Source organism: Pelophylax lessonae (assembly GCF_965119305.1).
Source record: "Pelophylax lessonae genome assembly, chromosome: 10".
Taxonomy (NCBI): domain Eukaryota; kingdom Metazoa; phylum Chordata; class Amphibia; order Anura; family Ranidae; genus Pelophylax; species Pelophylax lessonae.
Window position 1 is genome coordinate 230473162 of NC_138777.1, and position 21395 is coordinate 230494556.

At 48.9% G+C, this 21395-nt stretch overlaps 1 protein-coding gene across 6 annotated transcripts in view; it reads right to left on the reverse strand.

The window, feature by feature from the left end:
• ZFHX3 (zinc finger homeobox 3) overlaps positions 1–21395 on the reverse strand; it is a 169005-nt gene that overhangs the window by 12134 nt on the left and 135476 nt on the right. For 2 of the 6 annotated variants that reach the window (XM_082269674.1, XM_082269670.1), the window contains exons 5-8: positions 19553–19663; positions 17807–17928; positions 17478–17678; positions 2652–2757 (exon numbers count right to left, since the gene is read on the reverse strand). In XM_082269674.1, the coding sequence (XP_082125800.1) occupies positions 2652–2757; positions 17478–17678; positions 17807–17928; positions 19553–19663 (540 nt within the window). The remainder of the gene's footprint in view (positions 1–2651; positions 2758–17477; positions 17679–17806; positions 17929–19552; positions 19664–21395) is intronic. The other 4 variants (XM_082269671.1, XM_082269672.1, XM_082269673.1 and 1 more) reach the window with 4 other exon arrangements.

The window sequence follows — 21395 nt, forward strand, 5'->3', positions numbered from 1 at the left end:
CACTGTTATAATACAGCCTTGCAATGAATACCCCTTTCCCAAATGCCTTATCTAATGAGAAATTCAATTAAGCAGCAGTGTAAACAGTTGTTTTTTTTTTTTTTTTTGCCCGTGATTTGCTGCAAATGCCCTTGTTGGGGCCCATTCAGGCTATACAGTATGTTGTATTAATTTAACATTATTGTGCATTAGGTTAAGGAAGCACCTTAAAGTGATTCTAAAGATTGTAATTTATAGAAAAAAAAAAAAAAGTAATGCTATACAATGGTTTTGCACAGAGCAACCCCGATCTTCTTTTAGGGTCCCCGGTGCATTCCTGTAATTTTTTTTCTCAGAACGTCACTTCCGTTACATTTTCTGATGGGTAGCGGTATTCTGACAGGACACCGGCACTCCTGGCTCCCCCCCCCCCCCCTGCTGAGTGCCCCCAAAGCAAGCTGCTATGGAAGCATTTGTGCACGCTCTAGGTGTCCATCGACAGGCACACACACACACACAGCAGGGCTCAGCACCACCCTCCTCCCTGAGTGTGATTGACAGCAACAGGAGCCAATGGCTCCCACTGCTGTGTCTGAGCCAATAGGGAGGGAGAGGGCCGCTGCTCTCGTGCACATCGCTGGATTGAGATGGGGAGGGGGGGAAGCCGTAAACAGGTTTTTTTTTTACCTTCATGGATAGAATGCATGTCAGCTTTTACAACCACTTTAAAGCAAACCAGTTTCAAAGTAGTGAACTGGCGGCAGGAGATCGATGTACACAGAGAATCCTGCACTTATTTGATATGTTCATTGGTACTGCAGGAGCTCTAAAAACTGGGGCACTCAAGTATGAAAAGACCTTCAGGTCCTGCAGCAACTGTGTCTCCTAAAGGGGAGATTTACTAAGGCCAGCCATACATTGTATAAATCTTGGGCGGTTCAGTAGGAACAGGCCGAGATTCGAACCGTTAATGGGCAAGCTGAATGTACCAAGTTAATCGATCAACTCGTCTTAAGATTATCAGCAGCTAGCGATATTCACTGTTCCGCCAGGACAGGAGGAGGGATTCCCTTGTCAGCGTTGTGTGTGTGTTGATGGAGGATTCCCTTGTCAGCATTGTGTGTGTTGATGGAGGATTCCCTTGTCAGCATTGTGTGTGTTGATGGAGGAATTGTGCAAACTACTTTCCTGCAACTTGTTGCTGCAGGAATAATTTGCACCGTGTATGGCCTGCCTCAAATTGAAGCGCACAGAATATGGTGCAGCTGTGCATAGTAACCAATCAGCTTGTTCAATTAAGCTTTTGACAATAAAACCTGGAAGTTGATTGGTTACCATGCACAGCTGCTCCAGAATCTGTGTGCACCAATTTTAGTAAGGGTCCTTCCACACGGGCTTTCCGCCCGGCAGACTCAGTTTTGCACAGTGGGGATCGGCAGAGATGGAGCTGTCAGATCCCCGCTCTCTTCTGTGGGGAGATCGGATGATAATGGACTGCCTGTTTTCATCCGATCCTCCAGACAGATGGAAAATAGGGTTTCCAGCCGTCTGGATTTCACGGACAGGATTAGATTGGATTGGATATCAGCGGGTGTCAGAGGACATGTCACCGCTGACATCCGCTGCTCCATAGGGGTGCATGGAGCATCAGATCAGGTCTGAGATGCCCTCAAGTGTAAGGCCCACAGAAGCCTGAAGAACACAGAATCGGTACTGAGACCAGTGGTGTATTTAGGTTTCATGCTGCCCTAGGCCTGACTAAACTTCTGCACCCCCTAATTTAAATATGACCCACCCCTTCCTGTAAAGGCCATACCCCTTCCTGTTTATGACCCGCCCTGTCATCTATCTGTAAACCACAGACCACAACCACAGTGTATCAGTGCCCATCAGCGTAGCCTCATCAGTTGCCATCAGTGTCCACCAGTGCCCATTAGTGCAGCCTAAGATATTTGGACTTGTGTTTGTTGCCAGTGATTGTAATTATAGGAATATTTCATTTATTTGTATAATGACTAGGACGTCCAGAGTCATACAAATAGGTGAAATAATCAGTGGCAGCAAACACAAGTCCAAATATCTTATAAGATTGGAGTAATCTTACTATTTCATTGGATTATTGCGATATAGCATATATGAGGTAAGCAGGTCCAAAATATTATTGCCATCATATATACAATTAAGACTAATTCTTTAATTGTATGATGCAAATCAATATGCTCATTCAAGGACAAGAATGCTTAAAGAAATGAAATTATATTATTGACATGATGGCTGCCATACCTGGGGGGTGGAGGAGGGTAGGTGGAGCATTAGGCTGCAGTGCCACACTTGGGGACCGTTGCGCAAGTTGTATTAGGTGTGGTCGGCGGTCTGGCAAAATGTCGTACCGGCAGGTAGCAGTGTGACACGCTTTATGAGGGTGCCAGACTGATTTGCCTCCTGTACCCTGCCCTATGGCCTAATTCACCCCATAAGACTGGCACTATACTAAAAGTGTAGCGAAAGCTGGCGGGGACCCTTTTCATGCAGTGTGCAGCTTTTTTGCTGCCCCTAGGTCTGGGCCTTGTCAGCCTAAGGCCAAGATACAGCACTGGCTAAGACATGTGCCTGTAAAGAGAACCTGTACCTAGCGTGGACAGACACCTTTCCAAAAAGATCGGTTTACCTACCTGAAGCTTTCTCGTTGGCTTCTGGGGCGGACGCAGGTTTTTCTCGCTCCGGTGAGCTCACGGGAAGAAACATGCTGCTCGGCATGAGCGTCTCTGGAGAAGTTACCTGCAGACGAGAAGAAGAGAGGATTTTCAGAAGTGTTCCAGCCACCATCTATGCCTCACCCTACACATCGCTGAGAGTGTCCACAGCTGCTCAACAACCTCCTCATCACTCAGGAGGTGGCCGGCTCTAATTATCACTACACTCTAAAAGAATAATCTTCTAATTAATATATTTTTTCCCCCCCTTTCCACAGAATTCTGACTTTGATCACAAAGAGTGTTTTGTCGCAAGGCTGTGGGGCAGCCAATTACAGAGATGTGCTGTAAGCCCCCCCTTTTCCCTTCTTAATCTACCAAGCACATATTAACACCCCTAATTAATTCAGACTGCTACAGAGAGAGATGAGTGGGCCATGTTCCTGAGTGAAAGCAGAAGCCTGCCAGGACTTTTTTTTTTTTTTTTTAAAGCAAGAGAGACAAAGGGACATGGGACGGGAAGGGGGGGGGGGGACATTGTAGGAAAAGAAGTCATTTAGATGGGCAAGTCCTGCAGAAGAAGAAGACACAGTTACTGGGACACACACAAAGGTGTTAATAATGGGATGGAACCACATGGGGGGGGGGAAAGTGCTCTGAAACCTGTTTGCTTGGGAGGTCTGATCCCGAGGAGACCATGTGAATGCTGCGATTGGAGGTGCGGTTGCAGCACATCGGAAACTTTTAGCGGATTGATCACACTACTAAAGCCGGCGACAGACCGTAAGCGCCGGTTCACATATGTGCGATGACAGACATAGCATGTGATTCACAGCGCGATGCAAATTCATCCATACAGATTGTATGAATAAATTTGCATCGGATTCGGACACAACTCACACAGGATCATTTTTTGGTTCTGCACCAGAATTGGATTGCATGGGTGTTCACACCTATGCGATCCAATTCATGTCTGAACTGACAGTTTGCACTGTGATATGCCAGCTGATCTGGGGGGGTGTCGTTAAATTTGTATTGACACCCCCAGCAATTCGCATATGGCAGTGTGAACTGCCTGCGAGTTGAATGCGATGCGGGAACCTGCAGTGGATTCAGGGCCGCCATTAGGGGGGTACAGGTGATACACTGGTATGGGGCCTGAGCGTCAGGAGGGGCCTGGGCCCCGGTAACCAGGAATTGTGCACAGTGCAAGAGAGGAGATGGGATGGAGGAGATAGGATTGGAGGAGGAGGACATGGGGTGGGAGAGATGAGACTGCAGGAGGAGGAGGAGATGGGATGGAGGAGATAGGATTGGAGGAGGAGGACATGGGATGGGAGAGATGAGACTGCAGGAGGAGGGCATGGGATGGAGGAGGACATGGGATGGGACTTGGTGGGGCAGCCAGTGGGGGGCCCCGGGGAATGTTGATAATCAGGTCGGGGGGGCCAGGCCTAAAGCTGTGTAAGGGGCCCCAAAATTTCTGATCGCATATGTGTGAACCGGAACTTAGAATCTCTGCTGGTTCAGCAGGAACTAGGGTTGCAATGGTACTTTGTACTCATGCAAATGCTCCGATACCTGAAACTGATAGCCCTGTGGTGTGATTTGAGCCCATACAAAATTAACAAGCTCAAAATGCACTGCAAAGAATAGCACGTGATTTAAACAGGAATGCAATGCGATTTCTGTCCAGGTCTCATTCAGTTTGCCCCCCCGCCGCTCCTGTATGAGCCCAGGCTTGTCATAGCATTTTCACAGAGGAGCGGTGCGGCAAACCGCATGAGATTTGGACAGGAATGGCACCACATTTCTTTGCAGTGCGATTTAAGCCCATTTATTTAGAATGCAATGTGATGATTCTTGTCCAAATCTCATGTGGTCCCCCCCCACCGATCCTGTGTGAGAACCCAGGCTTGTCATAGCGACTTCAGCCCAGGTTCACACAGGAGCAGTGAGGGAAACTGCATCAGATTTGTTGTTGTTGCTTGGAGTGTTATTTATTTGTCTGGAGGGGGCAGGGGTAGGGGGTGTAATTGATCAGCAGAGGGCCAATCGGCACTGTCCAGACAGAAGGTCAGGGGGTCATGCAGCCTCCTAAAGAGTTGTTTTTTTTCTTTCTTGGAGTGCATGTGATCAGCACAGGGCCAATCAGCACTGTCCAGACAGACGTGTATTAGTCAACTGCCTTTTATTTTATTTTCACAAAGTTTTTTTTTTTTTTTAATAATTTTTTTTCATTCTTTGTTGAATGACCACCTGCAGCCACTTCCTGTCTACGTGCACTTGAGCGGTGACCTCATGTATGTCTCACTTGAAAAAGGAACACGCATGCTTGGAAACGCGTTGTGTTCCCCTGCTCTATGGTGACGTCACAGGCCAGCTGGTGCTGCGTTCCAACGAGCCGGCCTGCAGCTGATTTGCGGAACTTGTCCATCTCCTTCCAGAAACACCATGCTGAAGGAAGGCTCTCCATGACATAACTTGGATGCCGGATTCTCTCTGCCGCTGCAGCAGTCTCACTCACCCGTGATGAGCCTTATCGTTCTTATTCTACCATTATGTGAGTTTTTTTATGTGCTAAATGCTCGTTATTCATTAAATATTACACTCAGAGGAGCTCTCCTGTTTCTTTCTTATATGGATCCTTGCAGAGGCGTAACTAGAACCTTCAGGGCCCTGGTGCAAGAAACCATGAAGGGTCCCCTGGCCAGGGCTCTCTCTTCAAGCCTGGAGCTCTTCCCACTGATCCTGGGGCCTTTACTCTTGTTGCGGGGCCCTTTATTACGATCTCGCAGCGGGACCCTTTCACAAGTTCTGCAGGGGGGCCCCCTACCTGCCATCTTGGGGCCTCCTTTTTCCTCCTGTAGCTGCAGGAGGAAAATGGAGGAGACTGGTTCTTCTGTATGCTGCCCCTACCACTCCTATTCAGTTCACTTGTGTTCCCCCCCCCCCCCCCCCCTGCCACTGTGCTCCCTGCCCTCTCCTGCCGGCTGCTGCAGGGGATGTGTCACAATAGAGAACCAGGAAGGGGTCGGTAAATATGTAATTTACCAGCTCCTTCCTTTTCTGAATGGACAGAGTCATAGTCAGTCACGGTGGTGGAATGCCAGGGCCCGGTCACAAGTGTGACCTTTGCGATCCTGGAAGTTCACCCATTGGTGTCAGTAGTTTTTATTTTTGGTATTTTAAATTGTATTATTTTAATTTTTTTTACAATGTGACTGACTATGACTCTGTCCATTCAGAAAAGGAAGGAGCTGGTAAATTACATATTTACCGACCCCTTCCTGGTTCTCTATTGTGACACATCCCCTGCAGCAGCCGGCAGGAGAGGGAAGGGAGCAAAGTGGCAGGGGGGGGGGGGGTTGGGAACCAGGGGAGCACAAGTGAACTGGATAGGAGGAGTGGTAGGGGCAGCATACAGAGGAACCAATCTCCTCCATTTTCCTCCTGCAGCTACAGGAGGAAAAAGGAGGACAGTGATTTCTCTACATGCTGTCCCCCGCCCCCCTCCTATCCAGGTGTACAGGGGAGCCCCACAGGCCCCCTGGAGCATGGGGCCCGGCTTCACGCTGGAGAAGATGCGTTAGCCCTAGTCTGGATTATGTACTGACTATCGCTACATCAGCCTTTCTCAACACAGAGGAACCCTTGAAATAAATTTCTGGTCTCGGGGAACCCCTGGTAAAAATCTACAACTCATGATACATTAGTGTGATGGTGAGTGGGAAGAATGCTCCTTACTCTTCTCATCGTTGGGAAGAATTACCCCCTTAGATAGCTAAAAGGAACAATGGTGTCATTGGGAACTTATCTGAGAGGCAGACATTGCTTGAGGAACCCCTAGCAACCTCAGGAGGAACCCTGGTCCACACTACCCAATTGACTCTTTGGACTATTTACAGATTTTATTGACTCTTTGGACTATTTACAGATTTTATTGTATTATTATTTACCTTCTTTTACAGATCGCTCACCATTTGATTTTACCTGTACGCCAGCATTTTAGGTTTATGTATTTCTCGGGAAGGGTTCCTGAATGGTGTTTAAAAATTGGCACTTCTCTATTGGAAGCCTATGCAACAGGGTGACTGTTGGAAGACAGAGCATTGTCACCTTTCCTAAACAAGGACAATCAGGACAGGAGCTCCACGTATTTTAATGCAAGTTGCAGTTTACAATACTGGCCTTTAGGCCCACATTAAAATGTTAACACTTTTATGACATTCTAATCATTAGGTGTACATATATACTTGATGAAGATGGTACTTCATTATATAAACGTGATCCCCCCCCTACCCCAAGACGATGTTTGGCGGTATTCTGAAAGGCATCTATTGCTCTATTTAATTAATATTACATGTACGTTTCTAACCCGTGTTTTGTGCAATGACATAATCAAACCAGGGGGAAACAAAGGCTTCGTGTCTGATCTTCTTCAGTGCGAGGACATTACAGAAAGAGACAGACACGATCACAAGCATGGATGCACTCTCATTTAAAGGCAAGGGGAGGGAATACGTCTCTGCTAAATCCCCGCAACCCGGCGAGAGCAAAGCTCTGCGCGGAGTCTCCGAGAATTCCAAGCTCCACAAGACAGCTCTATAATTGTTTTCATACACTTTAATTAGAAAAGCTCGCCTGGCCTTGAATAATAAGAGAAAGACTTCTGTACTTGAAAGGTTGAAGTCAATCAAGTGTGAATGACGGCAGACGAGGAGGTGAGCCGGAGACGTTGTCTGCTCTCCACTTTAATCATCTCTCCTGATTGGAATTCTGGCAGGTTTTGAGAGGTCTAATGTGTCTGCTACCTTTTCTGTGCCTCGCCTCTTAAAATGCCTCCCGCATCAAATTTCCAGTGATATTACACAACCCCGGCAAACAATGGAGCTAATATCCAATCTCCATGCGGGGAGCCGACCCTTAAAGTGCGCCAGGAAAAAAAAAAAAAACACCTGGAAAGCCAGCCTATGACAGGAGATGGAGCTTTGCAAAAAAAAAAATAATCTGTGTTCCTTATGGGCAGGCCCTCCCACAAGTGTTGTGTTTGTGTGGTTTTTTTTGTATACTGGGCAAAAATTTCACCACAAACAGACTACCTCAATGCCCCCCCCCCTGGCTGAAGGTTTTGTATCCTAAAGACCAGCACTCTCCAAACTGTGGCCTTTTGCTTGCCTTTATCTGGCCCTTGGGACACTATTCCATTGCGGAGGCCATTAATAGGGCAGAATTCCTCCTACTGACACCAAAGATAGGGTGTGATTCCTCCCACTGATAGTGGGAGGAATTCTGCCCCATCACTGGTGTCAAGCGGGAAGGCCTCGAGCCCCCCCCGTCACTGGTGTCAAGTAGGAAGGCCTCACGCCCCCGTCACTTGTGTCAAGCGGGAAGGCCTTGAGCCCCCCCCCCCCCCGTCACTGGTGTCAAGCGGGAAGGCCTCGCGCTCTCCCCATTACTGGTGTCAAGCGGGAAGGCCTTGCGCCCCCCCGTCACTGGTGTCAAGCGCGAAGGCCTCGCAGCCCCCCCGTCACTGGGGTCAAGCGGGAAGGCCTCGCGCTCCCCCCATCACTGGGGTCAAGCGGGAAGGCCTTGCGCTCCCCCCCGTCACTTGTGTCAAGCGGGAAGGCCTCGCGCTCCCCCCGTCACTTGTGTCAAGCGGGAAGGCCTCGCAGCCCCCCCATCACTGGTGTCAAGCGGGAAGGCCTCGCAGCCCCCCCATCACTGGTGTCAAGCGGGAAGGCCTCGCAGCCCCCCCCATCACTGGTGTCAAGCGGGAAGGCCTCGCAGCCCCCCCCCCCATCACTGGTGTCAAGCGGGAAGGCCTCGCAGCCCCCCCCCATCACTGGTGTCAAGCGGGAAGGCCTCGCAGCCCCCCCCCATCACTGGTGTCAAGCGGGAAGGCCTCGCAGCCCCCCCGTCACTGGGCTCAAGCGGGAAGGCCTAGCGCGCCCCCCCCGTCACTGGGGTCAAGCGGGAAGGCCTAGCGCGCCCCCCCCCCCGTCACTGGGGTCAAGCGGGAAGGCCACGCGCGCGCCCCCCCGTCACTGGGGTCAAGCGGGAAGGCCACGCGCGCGCCCCCCCCCCCCGTCACTGGGGTCAAGCGGAAAGGCCTCGCGCGTGCGCCCCCCGTCACTGGGGTCAAGCGGAAAGGCCTCGCGCGTGCGCGCCCCCCCCCCGTCACTGGGGTCAAGCGGGAAGACCTCGCGCGCCCCCCCGTTACTGGGGTCAAGCGGATGGAGTGGTGCCCAAATAGCCACATAAAGGTAAACAAAGGGATCCAAACTGTGGCCTTTTGCTTGCCTTTATCTGGCCCTTGGGACACTATTCTATTGCAGAGGCAAATAATAGGGCATAATTCCCCAGGGGCACAGTTTGGAGACCCACTGATCTAGACTAAGAAAAGACCAAGAACGTGGGTTAGGGACAAGGGACCAGGCGGTAACTTCTGTGATGACCTCACAGCATCAACGCGTTTTACCTGCCAATCACTGCAGACTTTAATGAAAATGTAATTTTTTTTTTTTTTTTTTTATGAGTGTACAGTGGAGATGTTTTCCACTTTTAATATCAGATTATGGTTAACGTTTGCTACTATTAAATAAAATTCTATAGGTTGAACTACTTAGTCCCTTGGAGGCAACCTCTTTCTTGGACTTTTTTAATGTATCTTTGCTATGTTATGTGAACCGCACTCCAGTCTGGCGAGTTGGAGGACCTACGTTTTGCAGATTAAGGCTGGCCATACATTATATAATTTTCTTCAGATTTATCTTCCACAATGTAGTACAAAGGCCTGCCTAATTGGATACAAGTGAAAGTGTTGTTTAGCTTTGACCTCATATTATGTGGTTTGTAATAAATCTAACAGAAAATTTAACATGTATGGCTGGACTAAGTGGAGGGTTATATTTTCTCCCCACATTCTGGGTGTTTCCAATTTTATTTCATTACTATTATTATTAACAGGTACAGTCTATACCCAGGACCGGTAGGTGAGCTGTAAAAGAGGTGTCGGGGTCCTGGACAATTTGCGCTGATTTTCGCTACAAGGTACGCTTTAAATATACTTTTTGAAAGTACTTTCTTACATTTCTTAATAAGTGCAAAAAAAAAGGTGCCTGTTAATCCTGCCAGAAATCCAGCATTGTCCTGGGACTATACGGGGGTCACCTCCGATACTATTGGCAGATACTATTATAGATGCTCTGCCCATATGTATTGAGAACTACCAAACACCTTCCACCAATGGGATGGGGAAAAGAAAAAGTGTTCTTGAGCCACCTTTCATTCCAGTCCTAAGCTCTGACACATTCCCACAATGCACTGCTTTCATATCCATCCCCCCCTCTTCTAGCACGGGAGACAAGCCATGCTATATTAGTAAAGTGAAGTGAAAGTGTACCTAAAGCCAAGAACAAAAATGTAATATAGTGCAGCATATCAATCCTTAGATGTGGTAGCTGCATTTTTTTTCCCCTTTATTTTCAGCTGGTCATGCCAATGATACACTTCCTGTTCTAGAGTGACAACGCTGCTCCTCCATAGCTATAATACAGTGATTGTTGTCACTCGAAGTAAGTATTTTTTATTATGGTTTGCAATGAACTCCCCTTGCATTTCAGGCCTGAGCACTGCCATTCCCACAATGCACTGCAGCAGTAGCCACCCCCCCTCCCCTCCCAGCACTGGAGACAAAGCCATGCTATACTAGAAAAGTGAAAAAAGTGTAGCTAAACCCAAGAACAAAAATGTAATGTAGTGCAGCGTACCAGTCCTTAGATGTGGTGGCTGCATTTGTTTTTTTTTTTCCCCCCTTTATTTGGACCTTGGTGGTTTGCCAATGATACACTTCCTGTCCTACAGTGACAACACTGCTCCTCCATAGATATAATACAGGGATTGATTGTTGTCACTCAAAGACAGTAAGTGTATTTTTTATTATGGTTTGCAATGGACACCCCTTGCATTTCAGGCCTGAGCACTGCCATTCCCACAATGCACTGCAGCAGTATCCTTCCCCCCCCCCCTCTTCTAGCACTGAAGACAAAGCCATGCTATAGTAAAGCGAAAAAAGTGTAGCTAAACCCAAGAACAAAAATGTAATGTAGTGCAGCATACCAGTCCTTAGATTTGGTGGCTGCATTCATTTTTTTTTCTCCCCTTTATTTGGACTCAGTGGTTTGCCAACGCTGCTCCTCCATAGATAGAATAGTGATTGTTGTCACTAGTTGGACATGGTGCAGAGGCGTAACTAGAACCTTCAGGGCCCCGGTGTAAGAAACTATGAAGGGCCCCTTCCCTTCAAGCCTGGGGCTCTTCCCACTGATCCTGGGGCCCTTTACTCTCATTGTGGGGCCCTTTATTACGGTCCTGCAGTGGGACCCTTTCACAAGTTCTGCAGTGGGCCCCCTTCCTGCCATCTTGGGGTCTCCCCACGGTGGTGGAATGCCAGGGCCCGGTCGTAAGTGTGACCTTTGCAATCCTGGAAGTTCACCCACTGGTGTCAGTAGTTTTTATTTTTTTGCTATTTTAATTGTATTATTTTTTATCATTTTATTTCTTTTTTTTCGATGTCACTGACTATGACTCTGTCCATTCAGAAAAGGAAGGAGCTGGTAAATTCCCTTGCTGGTTCTCTATTGTGACACATCCCCTGTAGCAGCCGGCAGGAGAGGGGAGGGAGCACAGTGGGGGGGGGAGCACACAGGGGCCCAGAGACAGCAGAACACAAGTGAACTGGATAGGAGGGGTGGCGGGGGCAGCATACAGAGGAACCAATCTCCTCCATTTTCCTCCTGCAGCTACAGGAGGAAAAAGGAGGACAGTGATTTCTCTACATGCTGCCCCCGCTGTCTCTCCTATCCAGGTGTACAGGGGAGCCGCACAGGCCCCCCCGGTGCATGGGGCCCGGTTGCAATTGCAACCCCTGTAGTTATGCCCCTGACCTGGTGGTTTGCCAATGATACACTTCCTGTCCTACAGTGACAACGCTGCTCCTCCATAGATAGAATAGTGATTGTTATCACTCTAGGACAGGAAGTGTATCATTGGCAAACCACCAGGTCCAAGTTATGACAACAATCACTATTCTATCTATGGAGGAGCAGCGTTGTCACTGTAGGACAAGAAGTGTATCATTGGCAGGACCACCAGGTCAAAATAAAGGGGAAAAAAAAAACCCCGAATGCAGCCACCATATCTAAGGACTGGTAAGCTAGAATATATTACATTTTTGTTCTTGGTATTAGGTACACTTTCACTTTACTAGTATAGCATGGCTTTGTCTCCAGTGCTAGAAGAGGGGGACAGATACTCAAGCAGTGCATTGTGGGAATGTGTCAATACTCAGGACTGAAATGCAAAGGTGTACCCATAGCAAACCATAATAAAAGCAACATTGCAAATGATCAGAGCCTGACAATGAAGTTCAGTGGGTGGACAGATTATAAGGAAACATTACACGTAAAGGGAACTTTAAAGAGACCTAATTGCAGTTACACACATAGCTGTAAAGATCCCTATTAGCACTATGTGTCACTTATAAAAGAGCCCGGCCATATACTATAATAAGCTAAATTACATCAGTGATAATTAGAGTATTTCTCTTTACAGGAGGATGGGTGGAGGGAGATTCTTTGTAGTAAATTCATATTTGGCCTCAAATCTGTGGCGTTAAAAAAAAAAAAAAAAGGGTGTGTTAGTTATCACCTTATTAGATCAGTTTTTTTTTTAAAGCAAGTAACAGAAGTCCGGAGTGTCCACATAATTGGTACCGGTTACATTGGATGCATCAGTCAAAAAGACAAAGAATAAAAAGAAAAAAATTCCACCACAACGCAGAGCAGCAGGAGTGATTCACCACCCCGGCCGCACTAGGGGGCAGTGTGGTGCACGATTTAGCGCATCACATGGCTCCTCCTAATTTTTTTGTACAAGCTTTATTTTACAAAACATACACTTCATTCAATGTAATGTCGGGGCAGCACGATTTGGCCTGGTGCTAGGGCTGCCACCTCAGCCCTTTAAAAAAAAAAAAAAAAAAAAGAAACACATTCATTAGACAGGCTCTGTGGTTGATAAAAGCGGAGTTCCACCCAAAAGTGGAAGCACTGCTTATCTGCTTCCCCTCCCCCCTGAAAGGTGCCAAATGTGGCACTGTTTTTGACAGATACCCGTCTCCACTTCTGTGAGACTCCACCATGGTGACTCCCTCCGCTGGGCGAGTTAGAAAGCGCAGGAGGGAACAGGCAGTGAAGCCGAAAGGCTCTAGGGAAGCCCTTTAAGACGAATGGCGGCTGCAGCACCCAAGAGCCAATCTGAGAATCCCTGCGGTGCCAACATTGGGACACTTCCCTGTCCAGGGATCCCACAATATTAAAAGCCAGCAACTACAGTATTTGTAGCTGCTGACTTTTTTTGTGTGGGGGGGGGGGGGCTTTAAGGTGGTAAACTTTCTCAGTGACTTATCTGCATTCAGTTAGCCCCAGAATCTGTGTAATAATGTGTTCAGTTTTTAGGGATGAGGTGGCAACCCTACCTGGTGTGCTGCGATAAAATGCATCATTTTGCTGTAGCATGCTTCAGCGCTAGGCTGCATTGCAGTATAAATGGAAAAGGAAACAATTATTTCTGGTGTGTCCCTGCAGTGACAGTAAGCTGTCACCTCAGAATGTGAATTGGCCCTTAAGGCAGGGTTCCCATATGTCCGGGCTGTGGTTTGGGGTCCGGTGCATTTCTGTTCACGTGCAAATTTTTGCCTGATTGCACCTGAACCGGACCCGAAAACGCACAGGACCCTTTTTGAAACTGTACCGCAGCTGTCCTGGACATGTGTGAACCGGGCCGGCTTCCATTGTAAGCTCGCCACATTCACATGTCATTGGATGAGGTTTAAAATGCATCCAAAGCGCATATGTGAACCCAGCCTAACGGTTTCATAAACAGTTACATTCCTGGCATGCCAGAAATGCCAACCATCACATTTGCTAGTGCGCTCAACCAAAACTGTCAAGCCATGAATGGCCGGTGTCATAACTGATCACATGTGCAGCACCATGGCAGTTGCAGATCGAACAGAGGCCAAGATGGCCGTTCCCTTGGATAAAAAGGAGAGGAAGGGTTTAAGGGGCTCCAGGATATAGTGCAATAACAAAAAGAAAGGTTGCCAACTGATTTTTAATAGTGGGGACAGACAGGTGACTAGGATGGTCCTTAAATACCTTAAGGACTTCTACATACAAGCATTTTAGATCCATCATGGCAGTGCCTGTTAGCGGGCACCCACTCACCTGCTGCCACCACGTCCCTCGCCTTGTTGTATCACTGCCGCATCATCAGCCCTCCCATTAAAGCGAATGGGACTGTCAGTGAGTCAATAGCGTGCCATAGGAGGAGCCGCTGCGGGACAGAGGTGACCGTTGCTCTTTAAAGTGGTAGTATACTCCACTTTTTAACTTTTACCTACAAGTAAGTCTATAATAAGGCTTAGCTGTAGGTAAAATATTTAATATCTCCTAAACCTGCATGGTTTTAGTGATGGGGAACCTTGGCACCCCAGATGTTTTGGAACTACATTTCCCATGATGCTCAGGTACACTGCAGAGTGCATGAGCATCATGGGAAATGTAGTTCCAAAACATCTGGGGTGCCAAGGTTCCCCATCACTGCTTTAGGAGATATTTACCCTGCATGCAGCCGCTGACACCAGCGGCGCATACGATCCGAAGGTCCGACGTATCTTGCCGGACCTTCAGAGCTCCTTGCTGGAAAATGAACTCCCGGGAGTGACGTCATCGCGGCTCTGGCCACTCACAGTGCCAGAGACGCGGGGGGAACATGTCTGCTCCCTCAGCGGTATCCGGGCAACCGTGTCGGAGCTTCGTTCTAAGGCATGGGTGTCCAACCTTTTGGCTTCTCTGGGCCACATTGAGTGTAAAGAAATGTTCTCGGGCCGCATATAAAATATATACTATAGTTAAGGTATATAAGTAATAAAACGCTGCCGCGCCCCCCGCACTTATTTAACACAACTAAAGGACGATCAAATGAAATGGAATCAGTATATAGAGGTTTACTTCTTCTGAGAGATTAAAGGAACACTCCAAATCACTGAAGTGGTCATGGTGGTTAAAGTGGTCATGGTGGCAGGAATCAGAAACACTGCACATGCTCACCTCCCCCTCTGCCTACCTTTTAGTTGGAAGCTGCTGTGGCCGTGCCCCCAACCTGCCTTCCTTCCTCCCCAGCAACAAAAAAAAAAAAAATTGTCAGGGGGCAGTTGGCCACATTGCCTGCGGTTCTGGGCCGCAGGTTGGACATGCCTGGTGTAAGGTAAGTATTTCATAATGTGATGCATACTAGCACATTATGCCATTGCCCTGCAGGGTTTTTTTTTTTTTGGGGGGGGGGGGGATACAACCACTTTAAAAACTGATTTAAATCAGGCCTTTTTACTAGCAATTTAACTCCAATCCACCCGCATGCTCATGCCTCATACACGATTCTACCATTACGCAATTTATCCAGAATCGTCTGCATGGTGCGACAATCTCTCATCAAGTATAGCCACATAAGTGAGAACGCCGTGCCCCTTCTACATGGACGGCACGCTGCGTAAATCACACTTGTCCTGCGTACAGCACAGTATGGGTCCCGCACTACGCAGCTGCCCGGCCAAAATATGTAAATGGCATCATTAAGGAGCACACCGCACTGCTCGCTGCGCCCACTGATCTCTGACATGCGGGTCAGCGATGCAACGTGTCAGCTGCCTCTCCTCTGGCTGCCCATCACACGGGATAATTACATGCTAATTGTGTGAGGAGGCCCAGCTGACAGTGCATGGCCACGTTTTCAGAGGCTGTTTACACCATGCTGAGGTCTGAGAGGTGGATGCTGGACTTGCAGGCCCTTTCCTAGAACCCGACTACTTCTCTATGCATATCGCAATGAGGAAAAAAAAGGAATTGCAGAAAATAAAAAGGAAGGGGGGGGGGGGGGGTGTAAAGGGAGGTGGTAGAGAGAGCGCGGAGGGGGGACGAAGAAAAGCAGCTGACGGTGAGAGGAAAGCTAAGGACACAGACAAAGGAAAGAGGAAGGAGGTCAAGGGGGGAAAAAAAACCCTCCTGACTGTCAGCGAGGTCCAACATGCAAATCCCGCTTGCAGACAGACTGCATATTTCCATTACAAAGAGTGCAAAGGTTGGAGAGAGAAACTCGTTAGCAATGGGAGAATATTAAGGTCACTTTGAATTTACACCATCTAATTGGCAAACATGAGCCAAGCGCTGCTACTTATAAAGTCCTGGCGATTGTGTGCAAACGATGGCGGGGACACAAAAAAAAAAAAGAGATAAAGGGCGAAAGGCAGAGGTTTTCACATTAAAGTGCAGTAAAAGCCCGGAGGCGACGCGATCAGGGGGAGCCGCGGGGCTGGCTGCGACAAGGCATGATGTAGCGCGTTCGGGTTCCTCGGTCACAGGAGTGAAGTGACCGCGCGCCGCATATTACCAGAGGACAGGACAGAGTGCATGTGAACGGTCATGCAGGATATGGAGCAGAAGCAAAGACCCCCCCCCCCCCCCGGTTGCTGTGGTAACAGACTTGACACAGGGCAGGTTGCAGGGAGCTGTCTGAGTTATTATTAGGGACATTACGTGAACGCGAGCTAGGCATGCGCACACATCTGCCATCAGCATCCTCACCAATATTAGGAATGGATTCTCCATCACATGGGCAGATGATCTTCTCTAAATTAGTGATCGACCGATATCGTTTTTTTTTTTTATTGCCTTTACTGATATTTTGGTCATCGCATATCCGTATCGGCCAATATTTTCAGACATTTAAAAAAATGTTTTATTTTTTTTATTTTTTTGACAGGTACTCTTGTGGAGGGATCTGGGGGGTCTAAAAAAAACCAAAACCCCTCTTTTGCACTTAAAAGCATTCAAAACAGCCAAGTTTGGCTGTTTTGAATGTAGTAATTTTTTCGAATTTGGCGCCAAGTACCCAGAAGTGATGACATGACATCACTTCCGGGTTTTTACATGGAGACCCAATCAGAGCCGAATGCAGCTTTAATCTTCGGCGGCCGTGCAAGTAGGATGCCCGGGTCTCCCAGTGCGATGGGAGACCCGGGCTAGCCGCGGGAGGCGGGACGTCCTTGTATTAACAGCCGAGCGGTTTCTCAGCCGCATCAGTTGTTTTTATAAGACAGCTGACCGCCGGCTATGGACCTTCCCTCCCGCTCCTTGTAATGACAGCCGGGGCAGGTTCTCAGCTGCATCAGCCATTACAAGACAGCTGACCGCCGGCTATGGAAGTTCCCTCCCGCTCCTTGTAATGACAGCCGCTCCTTGTAATGACAGCCGGGGCAGGTTCTCAGCTGCATCAGCCATTACAAGACAGCTGACCGCCGGCTATGGACGTTCCCTCCCGCTCCTTGTAATGACAGCCGGGCAGGTTCTCAGCTGCATCAGCCATTACAAGACAGCTGACCGTCGGCTATGGACGCCGGTACCGGTAGCTACAGGCATCGCTCCGGTAAAAGCTTTTTCCCGAAATATCGGTAACCTCAGGGGCCGATTCCGATATATATCGGGAAAAGTGCATATTAGCCCTCGATACATCGGCTTTGCCGATAATCGATCGATCCCTAGTTTACACTCATTGTACAAATCTCAAACCTCTTTTTTGACATCTAAAAGTAACTTTTGGTATATGTTCCTTTTGGAAGCCAAAGACCAAAACCTCACATACAGAGCCAATTATTCATGTCTGAAAGACGCGTGTGCCGCTTACTGTAACTATGAGTTTCTCCACGCAGTCCGGGGCCACGCTGTGCAGGTGGGTGAGGTGCAGCTGTAGGTGGATCTTGTTGTTTAACATATCTTGGCAAAGTGGGCAGCGCAGCATTGGCTGCACGGAATGCTGCGTCATGGCGTGGACCCGCAGTCTATTGACGTCTGCATTGGTGTACTTGCAGTATGGACACTGGAAGAGCTGGAGACAGGAAAACAATGATGGAAGAGTATGAGAGCGAGCAGCACAGAATGAACGAGGTGCACAACATCGGAAGAAGAAGGACAACAGCTGTACAAAAGGCAAGAAGTAGAACAGAGAGGGGCTACCTGCTCCTTCTTCTCCTCGGCAGATCTTGGTCTCTTCGGAGGAGGCTCGGCGCTCGTATTGGAGGAGGGCAGCTTGGCAGGTACGGAGTCAGGTGGATCCCGCTCGTGCGGAGCAGAAGGCGCTGAAACAAAATGAATGTAATAAAGAGTTTTGCAACATAATCATCAGCCCTAGATTCTGCTTTCATTAGGTCCTCTGAACTATAGGCAGATATAAAAGACACAAACACAGCCTTGAAATTCATTCATACACCTTCATGTGAATGACTTGGACTTGGTATCATTTGCTTTCAGTCCCTGTACAGCAAAGCTCAGACTGGGAAAGGAACTCAGACTGGGGAAGGAAAACGCAGCACATGGGGGGGCTGCAGTGCTCATGTTCTTGCAAAGGGGCATTTATTTTTTTATATTGGTGTGGGAACCCCACGCTGGGTTTGTTTTTTTTTTTTTTTACATTCAGCTGTAAGCATAGGATGTTGTTAAGGACGCGGCAGCTGAGGACGTGGTTAGGGACGCGGCAGCTGAGGACGTGGTTAGGGACGCGGCAGCTGAGGACGTGGTTAGGGACGCGGCAGCTAAGGACGTGGTTAGGGACGCGGCAGCTAAGGACGTGGTTAGGGACGCGGCAGCTGAGGACGTGGTTAGGGACGCGGCAGCTGAGGACGTGGTTAGGGACGCGGCAGCTGAGGACGTTGTTAGGGACGCGGCAGCTGAGGACGTGGTTAAGGATGTGGCAGCTGAGGACGTGGTTAGGGACGCGGCAGCTGAGGACGTTGTTAGGGACGCGGCAGCTGAGGACGTGGTTAGGGACGCAGCAGCTGAGGACGTGGTTAAGGATGTGACAGCTGAGGACGTTGTTAGGGACGCGGCGGCCAGGTTCCCGGCCTACTCCACAACAATCAGCTAATGTTAAGTGGAGCTTCCACTTTTGTGTGGAACTTTGCTTTATCTGATTTCCCCCCCCCCCCCCCCGGTGCCACATTTGGCACCTTTTGGGGGGGGGGGGGGGGGGGAGCAGGTACCAGTCAAAAACATGTACCTACTTCCGTGTAAGGGCGCTGCGGCAACCTACAGTATTTGTGGCCCCTCCTCCTTCTACCCGCTGACCTCTGGGAGACACCCAGGTCCCAGAAGACAGTGGGACCATTCAGAAAGCGCAGTGTGACTCGCGCATGCGCAGTAGGAAACAGGGTGTGAAGCCGCAAGGCTTCACTTCCTGTTTCCCTTAGTAAGGATGTCTGCACCCGGATTCGATGGACAGGTCGGCTTTGAGTGCCAACATTCCTGGACAGGTAAGTGTGCTCATATTAAAAGTCAGCAGCTAGAATATTTGTAGCTGACGACTTTATTTTTCTCCCCCCAGGCTGGAACTCCGCTTAAAGACCCTGGTGGCCGCCGGCTCCAAAAACTTGCATTTGAACTGCATCTAAATCGCAGCCGAACCACTGAACAGCTGCAATTCGCAGTTGCGCAAATCGGAGGGGAAATTGGCACCAGACGTGTGTGAACCTAGGCATTTGTGGTGCGGTTTTAACACGCCAAAAAACGCTTGTCAGCCGCGCCGCAAACGCGCATAGGGCATTTGGGGGAGGAGTGTTTTTAATGCTCATTAAACGCTTATCAACCGCACCTATTAACACGCATTAACGCTAATGGGCGCTTTTGATATGCGTCAGTATTTTGAGCAAGTGTGAAGAAGCCCTTAGAAATCACACAGTCGCACTGGCTGGCTCTATGGTACTGTACCTGTTCCCCTATTATTAGTGTCTTTAGCCCCCTCTGGCTCCTGGTCTTTCGGCACCTCCGCTGGGTCAACATCTGCATCGCAGGCTCCCTCCGGATCCTCTGCTGGCTCCTCTGAAATAATAATAATAAATGGGTTGGATTGAACGGCTGGTTGGGGAAAGCGATGCCTGGCCATAAAGCAAAAAAAAAAAAAAGGTATCTGGCAGAAAAATACATTGCAGGCTCCATCTCATAACATGATACAAGGACCGGGACTGTGTAAGGCCAGAGATCAACTCTGAACTACAAAGGATGAATTCTGGTTGGGTGGCAAGTGATAAAGTATGTCAAGGCCAAAAAAAAAAAATCTACAATACACTACAGGCTTATTTTAGGTTTTATCCCTTCAACCGTTATTCCTCTGTACGTGCAGCACGTTTAATTAAAAGAGACAGAGATATAGAGTGAGCCCACCTTCCTCAAGACAACACTGTGTACTTTTGGTTCCAATTCTTAGTACATGGTGTCAGCCCTGCCTACTTCAAATCTGCTGGATTACAAACATAGACCTCTCCTCATCTTTATGACCCCTCCCAATCTTCATTAACCCCGCCTCATACACAGAATACAGGAAGTTATTTGTATCACAAGGTTTCTGGCAGGATCAACATGGTTTTTGCACCTAAAATGCTTTCAATGGAGTATTTAACCCCTTCCTGTACATCCCATTAAAAAGTTATGTTAGGTTATTTTCTGGAGGACAGGAAGGATCAGCGATTCTATGATCACTGTCACCGTGGTCACATGATTGGAACATGGTTCTGCTGGACCCAATACTTAACCCCACACCAAGAACAGTCTAACAGCTCGGTCTTTGCACTGGGAGAACAATCTTCTCACAGACATTGGCTGCCCAGCGACACAAACTATTATCAAAAGTATTGGGACTGGAGCTCGGCTCTAATAGGTTTCCATTGGATGAAGTGTATAGGGCAGTGGTGGCGAACCTTGGCACCCCAGACGTTTTGGAACTACATTTCCCATGATGCTCATGCACTCTGCAGTGTACCTGAGCATCATGGGAAATATAGTTCCAAAACATCTGGGGTGCCAAGGTTCTCCATCACTGTTATCGAGAAATACTTCTATGACAGAATATTGTGGGCCGCGTAGCAGAAGATCGTGGGGCCGTGTGGAAGAAGATCGCGGGGCCGTGTGGAAGAAGATCGCGGGGCCGTGTGGAAGAAGATCGCGGGGCCGTGTGGAAGAAGATCGCGGGGCCGCGTGGCAGAATATCGCGGGGGCCGCGTGGCAGACTATCGCGGGGGCCCCGTGGCAGACTATCGCGGGGGCCCCGTGGCAGACTATCGCGGGGGCCCCGTAGCAGAATATCGCGGGGGGCGCGTAGCAGAATATCGCGGGGGGCGCGTAGCAGAATATCGCGGGGGGCGCGTAGCAGAATATCGCGGGGGGCGCGTAGCAGAATATCGCTTGGGACGCGTAGCAGAATATCGCGGGGGCCGCCGTAGCAGAATATCGCGGGGGCCGCGTAGCAGACTATCGCGGGGGCCGCGTAGCAGACTATCGCGGGGGCCGCGTAGCAGACTATCGCGGGGGCCGCGTAGCAGACTATCGCGGGGGCCGCGTAGCAGAATATTGTGGGCTGTGTTTAAAAATATCGCAGTAAATTCTCTCCTCGTTAAATGGATCACGGCTGATTAATGAACACCAAATATATCCATCTCCCCTGCAAAGCAAGGTAACCCCATAAGGAATGTCAGCGATGACGCTGCATCTCTATAAAGCAGCACCTTGCGCTGGAAGCAGTCAGGAAGGAGATTCTGAACACAGCTCTGATGAGTCC